General features: G+C 41.7%; 1 protein-coding gene across 4 annotated transcripts in view; it reads right to left on the bottom strand.

Annotated features, from left to right (window-relative positions):
• The window catches only part of macf1a (microtubule actin crosslinking factor 1a), a 146,266-nt gene that overhangs the window by 69,423 nt on the left and 61,333 nt on the right, over positions 1 to 15,510 (bottom strand). Inside the window, exon 1 of one of the 4 annotated variants that reach the window (XM_017307477.1) lies at positions 1,337 to 1,962. The exons of the other annotated variants lie outside the window; for them this stretch is intronic. Coding sequence (XP_017162966.1) covers positions 1,337 to 1,403 — 67 coding nt within the window. The 5' untranslated portion in view covers positions 1,404 to 1,962. Of the gene's footprint in view, positions 1 to 1,336; positions 1,963 to 15,510 lie in introns of those variants that run through there. 4 annotated transcript variants of the gene reach the window in all.

The raw sequence follows: 15,510 nt of genomic DNA, 5'->3' as shown, positions 1-15,510 counted from the left end.
TCTCTACTTGCCCACCCTCCAAATACCATTTATAATTAAAAACAGCTTGAAGAGGAGCAGAAGTGATGAGATTAAATAATGAAGATTGAGTCTGATGGATGGTTCTTCCCTCCAGTCATTTCAGCAGATCTGTTTCCAGCCAATCAGCTGCCTGCTGTGTACGGTTGCCATGGTGAGGAGACTATCACTTCCTCCTTGAAACATCTTGTCTTTCTCCTTCACACCAACAGAGAAAACACACAAATATTTGCTCAACACAGCCAACGACTTCATCTGTCGAGCTCCAAAAGCTGGAATCGTTTCCAGAAATCAGAAACGGACCGTGCAGCACGAACACGCACCGACAGAGCGCAGAGGGGTTTACTCAGAGGGGAAGAGCAAATATTTCAACACGCTCTTGCAAAATGTGCTCAGCCCTGTAACACGCCTTGATTCCCAAACCTGTCGGTCAAGCTGAGTCAGTTCAGCAGGAAGAAACACTTCAGATTCACATGCTGAACAAGACAAAACTTCTGCTCCGATCAGGGGTTAGAAAACAGCTGATCAGGCCTACAAACCATCAGATCAGCTCTAAAAACCATCAGATCAGGGATAGAAACCATCAGATCAGCTCTAAAAACCATCAGATCAGGGYTAGAAACCATCAGATCAGGGYTAGAAACCATCAGATCAGCTCTAAAAACCATCAGATCAGGGYTAGAAACCATCAGATCAGCTCTAAAAACCATCAGATCAGCTCTAAAAACCATCAGATCAGCTTTATAAACCACGAGATCAGGGTTAACTATTAGTTTGAGGCTAGAAGCCATCATGCCGGGGTTAAAAATCGTAAGTATGTAAGTATGAGGGTAAAGCAATCAAATCAGGGTTAAAAACCTTTAGATAAGGGTTGAATACCATCAATTTGGGTTCAGAAACCATCAGATCAGGGCTAGTAACCATTAATTCAGGGCTAGTTACTATCGGTGTGAGGCTAGAAACCATCCCATCAGAGCGAGAGACCATCTATTTAGGGCTAAAAACAATCAGATCAGCTTTAGAAACTTTCAGACAAGAGTTAAATGCCGTCAGTTTTGGGGATAGAAACCATCAGATCAAACTAGAAACCACTGAACGAGGGTAGAGATAATTTGATCAGGTTAATCTAAAGATGAGAGGGGACATGAGTGTCAGCCTCTGATTCATCCACACAGCAGAGCTTTGTTGGCAGGAACACACCCACCTCACGCGGTGGAACCACAACAACACACTCCCAGAGCCGCCGTGATTGCTCCAGATCTGCTCAGACACACGGAGCCGCTCTGCAAACAAACACACGCCGCAGGAACGCACTGACCTGCACAGCACATGAGCGAGTACAGGTGAGCGTTCAGGTGGCTCTCGCTCCTGTAGTCGGTCCACATGCTGCCCGGCCCGGATCGGATCAGGCTCTCCGCTGCAGCATAATCCACAGCAGGAGTCGGATAATTATAGCAGCCAGACGTCAGGGCGAAGTGAAGGCAGGTAGGACCAGTTTGAAGGAACGCCGTCTCTCCTCTTCCTCTGTTGCGGTTTGATCCGTCGGTTGTCAGCCGTCCTGGATCCCTGCGGCAGCCGCCATGCTGACCCGTCCGGCCTATCGCCGCTTTCTGCCCCTTCGCGGTTCCAGCAGCAGTTGCTGTCCCACGTGTGAGTGTCAAAGTGAGGACAGGCTCCTCCCCCGGTAAAACCCCCACAGCGGCTCTACTTCCTCACCGCTCTGACACTTGCTCTCCGTCTATCTTTGCTCCGCTTTCTTGCTGTCAAATCCCTTTTTTTTCTGTACTTGTTGCCCAGAATGCTTCTCGCATTTCCAGTTAATCCACATTTTCACATCAGGGGGCTTGAAGTGATGTAATCCTCCTCACATCAGGCACTCAAACGAACGGCTTCCTCGCTCTGCAACAGCAACACAAACTCCTCCTAACAGAGCTGACACAATCCAGACTCAGATCATTTGCTTTCCTTCGTTTCCTTCACAGCTGCTGGTTTTCACATCTCTGAAGGTCCTGAAGCGTTTCTTCTGGGGTCATCTCTGTGGTTTCTGAGGGGAAAAGCCTGTAATCTGAGACGGACTTCGGCCTTATCATGATTTAATCAAAGCTGGAGAGGACACAGGTTCAGCTCATCCCCCCCCCCAAAAAAATTTATATGTCCTAGAAAGTAGGTTTGCTGTCTATAAAAGTTGATTTTTAAATAATGTCCTGAATTTCCCAGCAGATTGGATTTGGTCCAGGCAAAGCAACAGCTGACCAGGTCAGACAACAACACCTTCCTCTCCAAGCTTTCCTTTCTTCCAGGTGATCTCTGTATTCCTACCTGAGTGAATCCTTTCCCGTCTCCTGGGGACTAAAAATACCCGGCGGCGCTTGCGCCTCTAATACTTCGGGACGCGCTCATCCCTCTCTCCCTCCTTCGCTTCCAGTTTTCACCTCTAATCTCCCTCCGTCATCTTCCCGTCTGTGATTAGATTACCGATCTAATCACAGATCTGAGTGGGAGGGATGTTCAGAGTGCTGGTCAGAGCAGGACAGGACAATAAATCAATAATGATATATAATATTATAGACATGTGATGTCAGTAGAAAATTTGTCCAACAATTCAATAATTTCAATGACCTCTGATCCCGAACTGCATAGCATGCTGGGAGATGTAGGCAGAGGAAAACCCTCCAACTCACTCTCTCTCTTTGGTTGCCTAGCAACAATCTGTAGAGTAACTTGCGCAGCAGCAGTTTTAAAGTTTCACCACCATGCCTCATAACTGCTTAACGGTGCGGAGTGAAAACTGTGGATAAACAGGAAGGCTCATTTCAGATATTTAAAACAATAAATTAATTAGTAATTATCAATATTTTGTGATGTATTTTTCAGTCAAATCGCCAAGCCGTAGCTGCAACTGAAGATTATTTTAGCCCGATCGTTTGGAAGCAGAAGTTATCACTCGGGAGAAGCGGCTTCATTATCCGTGGCTGTTAGCAGATGTGGTCAGAAACACGTAAATAGAAAGGTCCAGCAAACAGGAAGGTCCAAGAAACATTATAAATTGATCTTACATCCCTGTATATTACAGTTTTAAACACAAATCAGAATGAACTAAAATCAGCATAAACGGGTAAAAACTTTCCGAAAATGTAGTCTGTTGCTCGGTCAGCTTATTGTTAGACGTTACGACCAAATGTTTCCAAGTAAGAGTTTGACACTTGGAATTTTCTTAGAATTTCTGTCTAAATATATATAAACATATTAATCAGCTGAACCTTGAATGACTGTTACTCAGCACAGTAATTTCAAAGAAAGTGTAAACCAGTGGTCCCCAAACTACGACCCGCGGGTCGGATCCGGCCCGCCTCCACATTTGGTCCGGCCCCTTGAACAATACCAGAGAGCATTCAGATTTTTTTTCATATATTGTATTTTCCGGTTTATATGTGGATTTTTCTTCAACCACCAGGGGGCTCTGTAGCAGGAGGTGTGTCCTGTAAACTGTGGGTGTTTTGTTTTGCATGGCGCATTGCTGCCATCTGTTGGACTTTTAGGGAACTGCTGGACTTTTATGTTAATCAGTACGGTTGTTTGCTAGCGGTAGAGCAGATGAACACACGTGTTTGTTATGAACGCCGCATTCCAGGTCGAATTCTTCGAAGCAATCCCTGTAAGTAGCAGCTTATACTTCAAAACGAGCCTAATGTTCATATGTTAAAGTAACTTTCCCTCAATGGGATATATACTAGTGAGCCCATGTGCTTTCTGGGCAAAAATCAACCGAGAAACGCGTCCTCCCCCGTCAACAATTTCCAGCAGCGCAGGTGATAAACGTGCAACACATTTTCTGTTACAAACCGACTCGGCCCCCACCAGAGAAGGGAAAAGTTATGTGGCCCTCACAGGAAAACGTTTGGGGACCACTGGTGTAAACCATTTACCACAACATGAGACAGCAGCGCGTAACGCTCCACACCCAGCCAGGTTTCATTTCCTGTGATGCGTAAAATAAGACCAGAACCACACCAGAATGAAACCCCAGCTCATCCAGAACACTGAGCCCAAAACCAAACATCTGCAACCCCCAGCAACGCCTCAAAAACCAAACAGAAATCCTCCTTGGTTAAATGATTTATTCATGAGAATTTATTTCCAACCATGATGTAGCTGCTTCTTTACAACATAATCCTGGTACATTAATGAAATATTTTGATTGCTGTAGGATGTAAATGATCACACAGTTGATTAATGATGTGCTAATTTGCCAGATGTTACAGCTGCTGATCAGGTCAACACAGATGATTCCAGTACCGTTTCCTGTCAAGCCTCCATCGTTTACTGGGATTCATTTCAGCAGCACCGAGAACTTTCTACAGAAGGTTTTCTGAAGATTAGAACAAAATATTCACGAGATGAGCTGGAAGCAAAAATATCTACAGAGATCAGAGATGCAAAAACCAGAGAGAGAGAGATGAATGGACGGAATGAGGGATGGATGGATGGATAAAATTACAGAAGGATGTATGAAATGAAGGATAAAATGATGGATGATGTTTTATTCAGTGGACTAGTGAATAAAGTCTGTAACGGTAAATATTTTTCCTCCGTTGTTCTTCCGTAGGTTTGGCCCCGCCCCCTTCCTCCAGCCGGTTTCTCCTCATTAAACAGTTTCATTAAACAGAGAATCTGATCTGATCCAATCTGATGAGCTACCATCAGGTCTGGACCCGTCCTCTCTGACCGCCACCTCCGCCTGTCCCTGCAGCACCCACTGCCCTGATTACCGATCAGAATCATTGATCCGGCCCGTTGCGTCACCTCGGGTCTCCCTCTGCTGCCGAACCGGAGCCCAGAGCCAAAATGTCTCATCTGATCGCACTTTGACTCTCGTCCTCCAGCAGATCTTCTGTTCTCTTTAACAAGCAGCTAAACATCCAACAGAACCAGTTCTGATCCCCCAGAAACTCACACAATGAATATGGTTTCTATGGTTACGTAACGACTACACTCAAAAACTTGACAGATTTTTCTTTCCATCTACAAGGGCCCTTATTTGTGAGCTTCTTTCATTTATCATGCAATTTAATTTAATGCTTACTGAAAACCAGTACTTTTTCATCAATATTAAGGAATTATTTATGTAAACAAGCTTCTACATCTTGTTAAAAAGTTACTTTATGTTAGTTTGCCTTATTTTCACTAGAAACTAGATACAAAAACCTGGCAGGATTTTGTATATTTGCAGTGTGGAAATAAAGCCGTTTCTCCTGCAGAAGCAAAGAGGAGATCCTGCAGCACAAGCCCATAAAAGGAGAAGAACAAACACCAGATCCAAGCAGAACCGGAGCGGATCATACGGACCGGGTCAGAAATACCCGATAAAGAACGAAAACTGTCTGAAACAGAGGAGTGGTGGAGCAGAAAGGGGCGGAGCCTCAACAGGAAGCACATGGAACTTAAGAAGAAGACAACGCCGTAAAAAAGAGTTTGGACTTTACCCGGCTCGGTTCTGGTGGTCCGGCGGCGGCAGCAGAACCAGAACCCAGCTGCAGTGATGAAGTGAATGGTCACCACCAGGATCGGGGTCAGAACCGCCGGGTCTGATAGATAATCCATGTAATCGATCAAACTGGACTCAAAGTTTTCACTCCCTCCGTTCTGACCTGCGTCTTCCCCTCAGCATCTCTCAGCTCCTGCAAAACTTCTGGGTCGCTCTCGTGGTTCTGATCCCCCCCATGCTCTCTCTCTCTCTTTCTCTCTCTCTCCCTCTCTCCGCCCCCCCACTCGGTTTCTCTCCGGCTCAGATTCCGATCTGCTGAAGCAAACGGCTCGACTGAAGCCGTTACTCACCGTTAGAGAAAGGAAATGTAACGGAAATTTGAGCCCAACATGTGTGTGTGGTTGCTAGACATGCTGAAGGAAACACACAATTTACTTCCTGTGTGTGTGCCACAGTGGTGAGTTATTAAAAAGATGATGATGGGGGTGTGGGGGGGGCACCGTGTTTACCTGTGTTGCTATGGCTGAGTGATGCATCCTGTCTGTGAAGCTATCTTTGCAGACTGTGTGCTGCATGGAGGCCGACGTGATTCAGCGTGATTCAGGCCGGGCAGCCATGAGGTCCTACAGCTGCTGAGTGTGTGTGTGTGTGTGTGTGTGTGTGTGTGTGTGTGTGTGAATATCTTACCCTAGCAACCGACAGACGAGACAAAACACAGACGAGATAAATCTAAAAGCGATCAGCCCTGCTGCAGATTAACTCTCAGTCTAACATCGACTCAAAAGATTTAAACTTTTTTTTAAAGGTAGAAACTGATTATAACCTGGAGGCAGAAATGAGTTTTATTCCTGTTTTGTATTTTCTAATCGCCATAATTAGATATTATGATGATGTCATGGAGCTGGCTGGTACCTTCCATCACTCTGGCTCATCCAAGTCACTACAACAGAAATACATTACCCAGAATCCCCTTTTCTGTCTTCAAGAGCAGGCCATAATTTAATCATAATTAAATCAAAGCTGAACCTGATTTCTATGGACAAATTACATCAGCTTTATTTGAAACATCAGTTTCCTAAACTCAAAGCTAAATCTGTAAAACAGACGTTTCTGAACTTTGGAGTTTTTATATTGTATGAAACAAACAAAAAGAAAAACAGAAATTTTATGACTTTGTGACATTTTATCCACTTTAAGGGCTTAAGTAGTTTATTCTAACAAATTCTATAAGATATTTTATAATAGTAGTTTATATTACAGACCGTGTTCATTCAGTGAGTTTGATGTTGAAAACTGTTGCATTCTTGAATTCTTAATGTCTGTTTTTGCCATAAGTTTAACAAAAATCAATCAGAAGACATAGTATGTTTACAACAGTAGTCAGGTTTCAGGTTTCTGCTGAATTATGACATCTGCTGCAATATTTATTTCAAAATAAAGATAAATCAGTAAAATAAATCAGAGGTTGGTAATTCTCTTCACACATAGCAGAGAGAAACAGCACTAAACTCTGCTATCCAGTATCTGATAGCAGGCAGTGAACAGAAATGAGACAAAATCCTCATCCTAAAAAGCAAAATCCTGCAGCCAATCACAGGGAGTTAAGCTATAGAAAGGAAACTACAATTAAAAGTCATTTTCATTTAATTTTTACAAATTCACAAAGTCAGATACATTTCCTTTCTTCCTAAAATCATTGTGTTAAATACATTAAAATCATATTAAAACACTGATTTAGAGGCAGTAGGGGAGAATTTAGGGGATGAAGTTCCAGTTGTCGCCACTATGGGGCAGTAGAGACCAGCCTTTCAGCTTTTTTTTGCATGAATTCAAAACATTTCCAGTTCATTGGTGACATTCATCTTTAAAACTGTAAATATAATTATTTCTGTTCGTCTCTACTTTCTCTTTTATTTCTGAGAATCTCCAGAAACGCATAAAAACAGTTCTGGTTTTGCCTTCATGCTGCTTCCACTCATGTTGTGTGATTCTGTTTCCATGTGTTTATGTGGCTGTCAGCTCTCAGGTCAGAGGTCACGTCAGCAGTTAAAAAGCATGCAGCTCTGCAGCGTCGAGGGGAGATATGAGGCGGAATAGAAACGGCTGGATGAAGAAGGTTTTTATGAACCGATTTTATATTAGATGACTGAAAAAAATCCAGAAAAATCTCCATCAGAATCTCCCCTCCCCCCCAGGTCCAACTCAAAGCCACGAGTCAGCAACATTTCCCTCAGCAAGGTCATCCAGATACCAGCAGGAACAGAAGCACACACACTTCACACAAACACTCAGAACGATAAAACGGCTGCAAACAAATTCCTCGGCTCTATCAGAGAGATGGCCATAAAAAGGCTTTGCATGGAAATACGGCCACGCCTCGGCACGCCGCGAGGCGTTTAGAGCCGATTCCACCTGAGACGCTCAAAACGAAGCGACTCGATCAGGTTTTAATCTGAATGTGTGAGTCGCTGCTGGCCGTGATGCTGCGCTGCAGGAACGAAGCAGGAAAAATGGAGGGCAGAGGCGAGGAAGAGGAAGATGTCAGTGATGCATCCTGTAACCTTGGATGTTCATGACTCTGACATTAATTACAGCTTTCAGGAGAATCAGGAAACAGGAAGAACGACGCTTTAATATAAGTTTTGTTTATTTAACGAGGAAGAGAAGAAGTGCTGAAAAGATTTTTAAAAAGGTTAGTTTTTTATGTCTGGGAGGTTAAAAATGAGCGATAAGCGATGATGTTGTTTTGAGAACATTTTCATGTCATATAATGTTAATAATGGCATAAAAATGCAAAAACACATTCTCAAAGATCAACAGACTTTAAATTCTAATGAACATTTAACAGTGGAACTGGAAGATATTTTAAATATGCAAAATAAATAAAACAACAAATGAAATGAATTATCAAGTCTCTAGACACAAAATTGTCCGTCAGAAAAAGTTTAGTTGAGGCCAGGAATCAAATTCATGCCGTTTCCTTGCAGCTGTGTGACCTGCAGAGTTCAACTCTTCCTGTATGGAAACTGAGCCGGGCCCCGGGGCCCCGACCCGCCATTCTGGGGCCCGACCGCTCAGGAACCAACTGCATCAGCACCAAGCGCAGCAGACGCACCTGAACGCCTCTGCATCCTTAAAGAGACAGACTGACCTGGAGCTGGAGTGAACAGGCTGCAGTTCTGCTCTCTGCCTTTAGGGGGCAGAGTGGGACCGGTTCCACACTGATCCAGTTAACTTTCTAACATCTTATTCAGCACCAAACGCAGCTCAGTTCGACAGCCGGTTCCAGGAACTGGAAACTTTTCACCAAACCAACACGAAACCAAAACATCAAAAATGAAGAACAAATGAGGATAAGATTATTTTCTAGAGAAAAACAGAAAGTTTAGTTCAATCAGTCACAACAAACCTCAAAATACCATGTAGTAAAATTGTGGAAAATCACTACTCATCAGATGAGACGCCAAGAAATGGTCACAATGTGACAATTTTGTTATTCAAGTCTTTGACATTAAAAAGGCTTTTACTTTTTAATGCCAAAACAATTTCTTAAATAAGAAAATGTATATTTTACTGCTTTAATGAGAAAAAGTTTGATATTTCATGTTTCTTCTTTGAAATAAACTCAATTTGTTTCATAAATCTAATACTTGTAATTTGATGCTGATGTGTTAAAAGATAATTTCTTTACATGTAACACTTATACCAAACTATAACTTCACAAGACGTTTAACATTCCTCATCTTATTTATTTTTATTTTGTATTAGAGTTTTCACTTATAAGATATTTTTCCATATAATAAGTGAAATAATCTGCCAGTGAAACTAGAACTTTTTTTTATCAATATTAAGGAATTACCGACTAAAACAAGCTGTTATATCTTGCAGAAGAGTAACTTGTAGGTTAATTTAGTCTTATTTCAAGTATACCAAGATATTTGCATAACAAATATTTATGTTTATTTGTAGACAAATATTTGTCTGCAAACTAGACAAAAATACTTGGTAATATTCTGTGTTTCTGCGGTGTAGCTGTCAGACAGACGGCTGGCAGCGACACCCCGAAAATACCATTAAGAGATTAAAGGATGGGAAAGGAGGCTGAAACAGAAGCCGGCGGCGGACGGGTTTGGCCCCCAGACAAGCTAACGAGGACGGATTAACGGGAGCCGACTCCTGATTCACACAGACACAAACTAAACACAAAGGGCTTACAGGCAGAGAGGCGGTCCAACCGATGACAAGTGGGAAGTTGACCCACCTGAAGACAGACAAGAGGTCAGAGACGCTACCTGTGAATTTATGAACATTCGCTTCATGGAAACATGACCATTTGAAAACAGTTTTTTTAATAAAAAGGTTTGGCACTGGGATGATTCGACATGAGTCACATCATCACCAGTTATTGTTGTTATTGTCACTGAACGACCTGCTCAGGAAGCGACTGGCTTATTTGTGTGTATCTGAATCCTTCAGGATTATTTCTTAAAATGCGCAGCAACAAAGTGCAACATATTTAATTCTCTTACTGAATAATTGTCATAACTTAGTTGAAAGATTATAAGTAGAAAATTGTGTACTGGACTTGCTGGACTGTTGGCTATAGGCTACCGTCATCTCGGACAAAAAGTACCTTTATTTTTATAATAATCACATTTTTAACTAAATGTAAGCACATACATTTGATTTTTTTCAGAAGCAGTATTGCAAAATGCTGCTTTATCTTTATTTCTCATCGTTTTCTGAAAATCAAATATTTCTAATACTACAAGGACATACAGAAAACATACATACATCTGATCCCTGGAAGTGTTTCTTTTAGCTGATGGTACGGACGGTGCAGTGACAGTTACTACTGGTGAAAACAGCGAAGAAGACGACAGGAAGTGGTAAGAGGATGATGGTTTGTTTTTGCTCCAGAGCTTTCACTGAATCACACAGTTCAGATAAACATGTATTGAATAAAAAACTCTTCTGTAAAATCACAGAAGATTTTACAGAAATACTTGGTAAGATTCTCCCAAAATGCTTCAGATGTAGCAGCACCAAAGTAGGCGGGGCTTGTCGCTCCAACGCCTGAATAAGATGCTGCTCTTAGCACCATGGCTGAATTATGAATATATTATGCAACTATTCACATAAAGATTTTTAATAGCTTCTCACATAATCAAGCTTATTTACGTGGATCATAAATTTAATTTTTAATTTAAAGTAAACACCGTGATGTATAAATAGACAAAGATTTGCGTGCATCTGTATAGGAAACACAGCTAACGACGTTTTAGGATTTCCAACAAGCTGTCTTCTGGTTCCTGTTGTTCCGGGAACCGACAGGCGACGAGTGTTTCCAGAAAAAGAAATGGAAAAGTTCATGTTTCGAGTCAAAACGAGTCACAGGTCCTGCTGCAGATTCCCAAAAAATGTCAACGACTTCAGCTTAGCACGGATTCGCTTCAGTGGTAAAACAGGACGAGTGCCAGCGCAAACACACACGCACGCACGCACACACACACACGCACACACACACACACACACACACAGAGCAGCGGCAAAGCTCTTGTTTTCAGGAAACAAAGCCCAATTACCCCTGTCCTCTCCCTCACCCTGCATGATAACAAGAAGAAAGATTGCAGAGACCAACAGAGATTCAGTTCACACTGACTCACCAAAAATAGACCAAATTAGCACAGAGAATAAATCTGCACTGGCACGGTTCAAACATTAAAAATACCTCCTCATTTGGCGAATATTCATACATAAAACCAAGCTGGAAAAGCTGTACTGGAGGAAACAGAGGCAGGGAGCCTGTGTGACCCCTGTGACCCTCTGTATCTCTGCCTGGTTCACACCATGCAGCGGACGCTGACCTTTAGAGCAATCACTGCACGGTCAAGGCCAAGAGATCACAAGTGTCAACAGCAAGGCCAGCTAAATAAAAAGCTAATCTCATCACACAGCACTGTCGACACACATTTCAGGTCATCAACCTGACAGGGCCACTTTAAAAACGCCGCCTCGTAAAGATAAAAAAGACAAACTCCCAGGGAAATTAAAGCTCAATTCACATCTGCTAACATCTGGTTTTTATCTTCACTCCTAAAGCCCCAATGTAAACAACATGAGGAGCACAGGCTGATATTAATCCGTTTTAATCAAAGAACCGCGCTCACTTTATGACTCTGCCATAAAACCTCAGCATCATGTAAACAAACGACAAGCTAAACATAATCGGTTCAAGTTGAGCAATTCAGATTCAATCAGAGCAATGGAAACCGGACCAGAACTTATTCAAATTCAGGTTCTGGTGGCACAAAGTTCTGCACATATTTAAATTGTGTTGAATCTGCAGATTATAAATTTATGTAAACTGCTCTTAGTCACAGTCTCCTGCTGGGAAACGTATTAATGTTAATAGCTTTACAAAAAGAATAAGATCCAAAAGGTATGTTGGTTGAACAATCTGAACATTGTTCTTCCAAAAAATATTCAATCACTATAAATAATGAGAACAAGGATTCCTGTTTAGTAATGACAAAGTCTAGCATTAGAGTTAACTTATTGTTTAGCTGCTGTGTGATTTGTATTTGATTTTGTTGTCAATATTAGCATGTAAAGTAGCATGCTAACTAGGCTAGCCATCTTCTGTAACAAAAACATGAGTTTATATTTTATTTGTTTCTATTCCTTTCATGTTCCAGAGCTTAACTGATAAAAAAATGCTTTAGTTAATATTTGAGACCAATTCAGAAAATATTAGAGACATGAAGTAGTACAGCTAGCTAGCATAGAAGAATGCTAATGAGGCCTAATCTAGACTGAACACTGAAGTCACCAATAACCAAGATCTTATTTTTAAAAAAGCAATGAGTGAAATCTTACATCAAACACAATGGAAAATTTTGATTTCAGAAGCTATAATGCAATGTTTCAGTCATACAGAACTATATCCAGTTGCTACTGCAATGTGAAAGTCTTGGTGACTTGTTTTTGTTTCTTATGTGACCAAAATCTAAGGTTTACCAAACATCATAAAAATCCAAGTACATTTTTAGAAATACATCAGCAGCTGATTTTGGCCTCAGAAGGACGACTGCTGGACTCTTAAGGTATTTGGGGCCCATTGAAAGCAACAGGCAGCTGGATTTAAACTTTAGCCGATTTTTCTTGGATCCAGAAATGTTCATTGTAATTAATTACCTCCTTTGCTTTTGTATTTGAGGAATATATCAACTTTTTAACCTAGAAGAGCCACTTTTAAATCAATATCATCAATTTTCTTGTTGAAAACGGAACAAATAAAAATGAACATATGTAGAACACAAAAAGAAAAACTCCCCTTAGGAATCATGGGTAAAAAAATATTTTCATGTCAAATTGAAAAGTAAAAAAAGAAAAAGAAGGCCCTGGTGACGTCTTATTTAGATAGACGGTGGGAAAAAGGAGGAGGAGAGACATTTCTGGAAGGAAGGCGACAGGGAGATAGATTTATGACCTTGTGGAAATAAAAGAGGCTTCATCCAAACTATTCTGGTTTTAGGGCTTTTTGTTAATCGCATAATAATGAGCAGGAGAACGAGCGCGGCACAGACAGGAGGAAAGCTTATTCCAACAGACGAATGAACACAAGGAGGAAGAAACTAAAACATGAAGCATCAACCGGTGAAACGTGGCAATTATTAGAATAAAAATAGAGCAGAAAGAGAAGCGGAAACAACTTAGTTGCTGCTCAGGAAATGTACAAACTTATCCAAGAATATTTACAGCAGGACATATAAAATTTTACCGCCTGCTTCAAGCCAGCAGACTGGTTCAGACTTTCATTACATGCAGGTCAAGAGCAGGCGATGAATGCGAGGCAGTAAAGATGGAGAGGTGGAGGAGGTGTGTGTAAGCCGGGGGAAAACATCAACGTGACCATGAGACGGAGACAAAGACGGGGAGGACAAACACTTGGACCGTGAGGTCAGAGGATGGGAAAGCAGGAGGACAAAAAGTGGGCGAATGAAAGGAGAAGACTGTCCACAAATAAGCACATAACCAGGGAAACCAGGGCCTTCATTTTAACCCCAGCTGTTCTCATCACCATGGACACCCCTCCATTAGGACCCAGCCTCCATCGCCATGGAGCTCTTGACCCCATCTCCTGAAATAGCTGCAATTATCTGCCTGACGGTTTAAATCCAGGCTGGTAAAGGTCTCAGAGCCGAGATCTCATTCATTTCTTTATAGATGGCATCTTTATTGGATCTCATATTGACAAACAGAAAATATAGGCAAACTAAGCTGTATATTACTGAACAGGACACTCCCTACTAGCTGCTATTGCTAATGACGCATCCTCAGGCGCCATTACTAGGCATAATGTCCACAAAACTATACTGTTCCAATGAATAGCATGAATATGTCACAAAAAGGATCGTAGGGCTCTTATTTCCTAATACAATTTCTATAAAATGTGCCTTAAAATAGGGCTGCACAGTGGCGCAGTTGGTAGAGCTGCTGCCTTGCAGCAAGAAGGTTCTGGGTTCGATTCCCGGCCTGGGGTCTTTCTGCATGGAGTTTGCATGTTCTCCCTGTGCGTGCGTGGGTTTTCTCCGGGTACTCCGGTTTCCTCCCACAGTCCAAAAACATGACTGTCAGGTTAATTGGCCTCTCCAAATTGCCCCTAGGTGTGAGAGTGTGTGTGCATGGTTGTGTGTCCTGTGTGTCTCTGTGTTGCCCTGCGACAGACTGGCGACCTGTCCAGGGTGACCCCGCCTCTCGCCCGGAACGTTGGCTGGAGATGGGCACCAGCAACCCTCCCGACCCCACTGAGGGACAAGGGTGAAAGAAAATGGATGGATGGATGGTGCCTTAAAATAAAGTTGAGAAAAAAGCCAAATGTGTTTTGAAATAAAATATGTGTTCTCCCTGGATATAAATCTTTAAACGGTCAGTTCTGTCAAGATGCAAACAGAACTAAACACATTTCCATTTTCTATTGAACAAACTTAATTTTGCATAACTGTCCCTGCAGAAGAGTTTATTTTATGAAAAATTATGTCCCATCTGATCATTGTTAGGAATGAAAATCGCAACTTTCTACAAAAAACGAACAATTAGTCCAGTTTTTGTAATTTATTAAACTTAAAGAAATTGTAGCAGCTGCAGTGCGTCACAATAAAAAGAAAAATAACGCTGAAAAACAGGTGAACAACCAAAAACCACTCTCTTTTTTTTCTTGCCTTCTGCTGGGCTTTAGGCCACACACACGCGCACGCACGCGTCTCCCAGGCAACCGACTGACAACAGCTCCGCTAGCTAACAGAGGCCGATTACGTTCAAGTGCATCAAGAACATAAACACCTAAAAACACGCAAATATTTCCCACAAAAAAAGGACGCAAACCCCCAGAACAGAGCATAGCTGGTTAGCTAACTGAAACACCTAACAAACTGTCAGAGAATTGATGGTTGAGTCGCCTTATTTTAGTGCTAACTGAACAGAAACACACCGAACTCCGCAGCATGTCTACATGCTAACGTTCTCAAAGTCCAGCTAGCATGGCTGACATACTTTCCACTTGCTCCTTATTTTCTTTTCCGATAAAAAACGTTTTACTGACCTGTTATACGTGATTCCCTTCGACTTTTTTTTTATCCAGCTGTTGTAGTGCTGACAGTTAATAGCAAAACACTCCGACCCTTTTCTCATATTCTTTGCATGATTCTGTAATTTTACCGACCAGATCATCCCAACGCATAATAGCAATGCGGGTGACAGAATAGCCACGTGATGTAATCGAAGTGATTTATTAATGAACATATTGGATAAAAATCAGTTAAACCAGGCCTAAAGTTGCTGCTAGCAGAAAAAATTCTCATCTTTTGTCATTTCTGTAATTTCATGTGAAATATTGGAAAGCTTATGAATAGATAGATAGATAGATAGATAGATAGATAGATAGATAGATAGATAGATAGATAGATAGATAGATAGATAGATAGATAGATAGATAGATAGATAGA

This window comes from Poecilia reticulata, linkage group LG11, assembly GCF_000633615.1.
Source record: "Poecilia reticulata strain Guanapo linkage group LG11, Guppy_female_1.0+MT, whole genome shotgun sequence".
In the NCBI taxonomy this organism is placed as follows: domain Eukaryota; kingdom Metazoa; phylum Chordata; class Actinopteri; order Cyprinodontiformes; family Poeciliidae; genus Poecilia; species Poecilia reticulata.
This window is presented reverse-complemented; position numbering and strand designations above follow the sequence as displayed.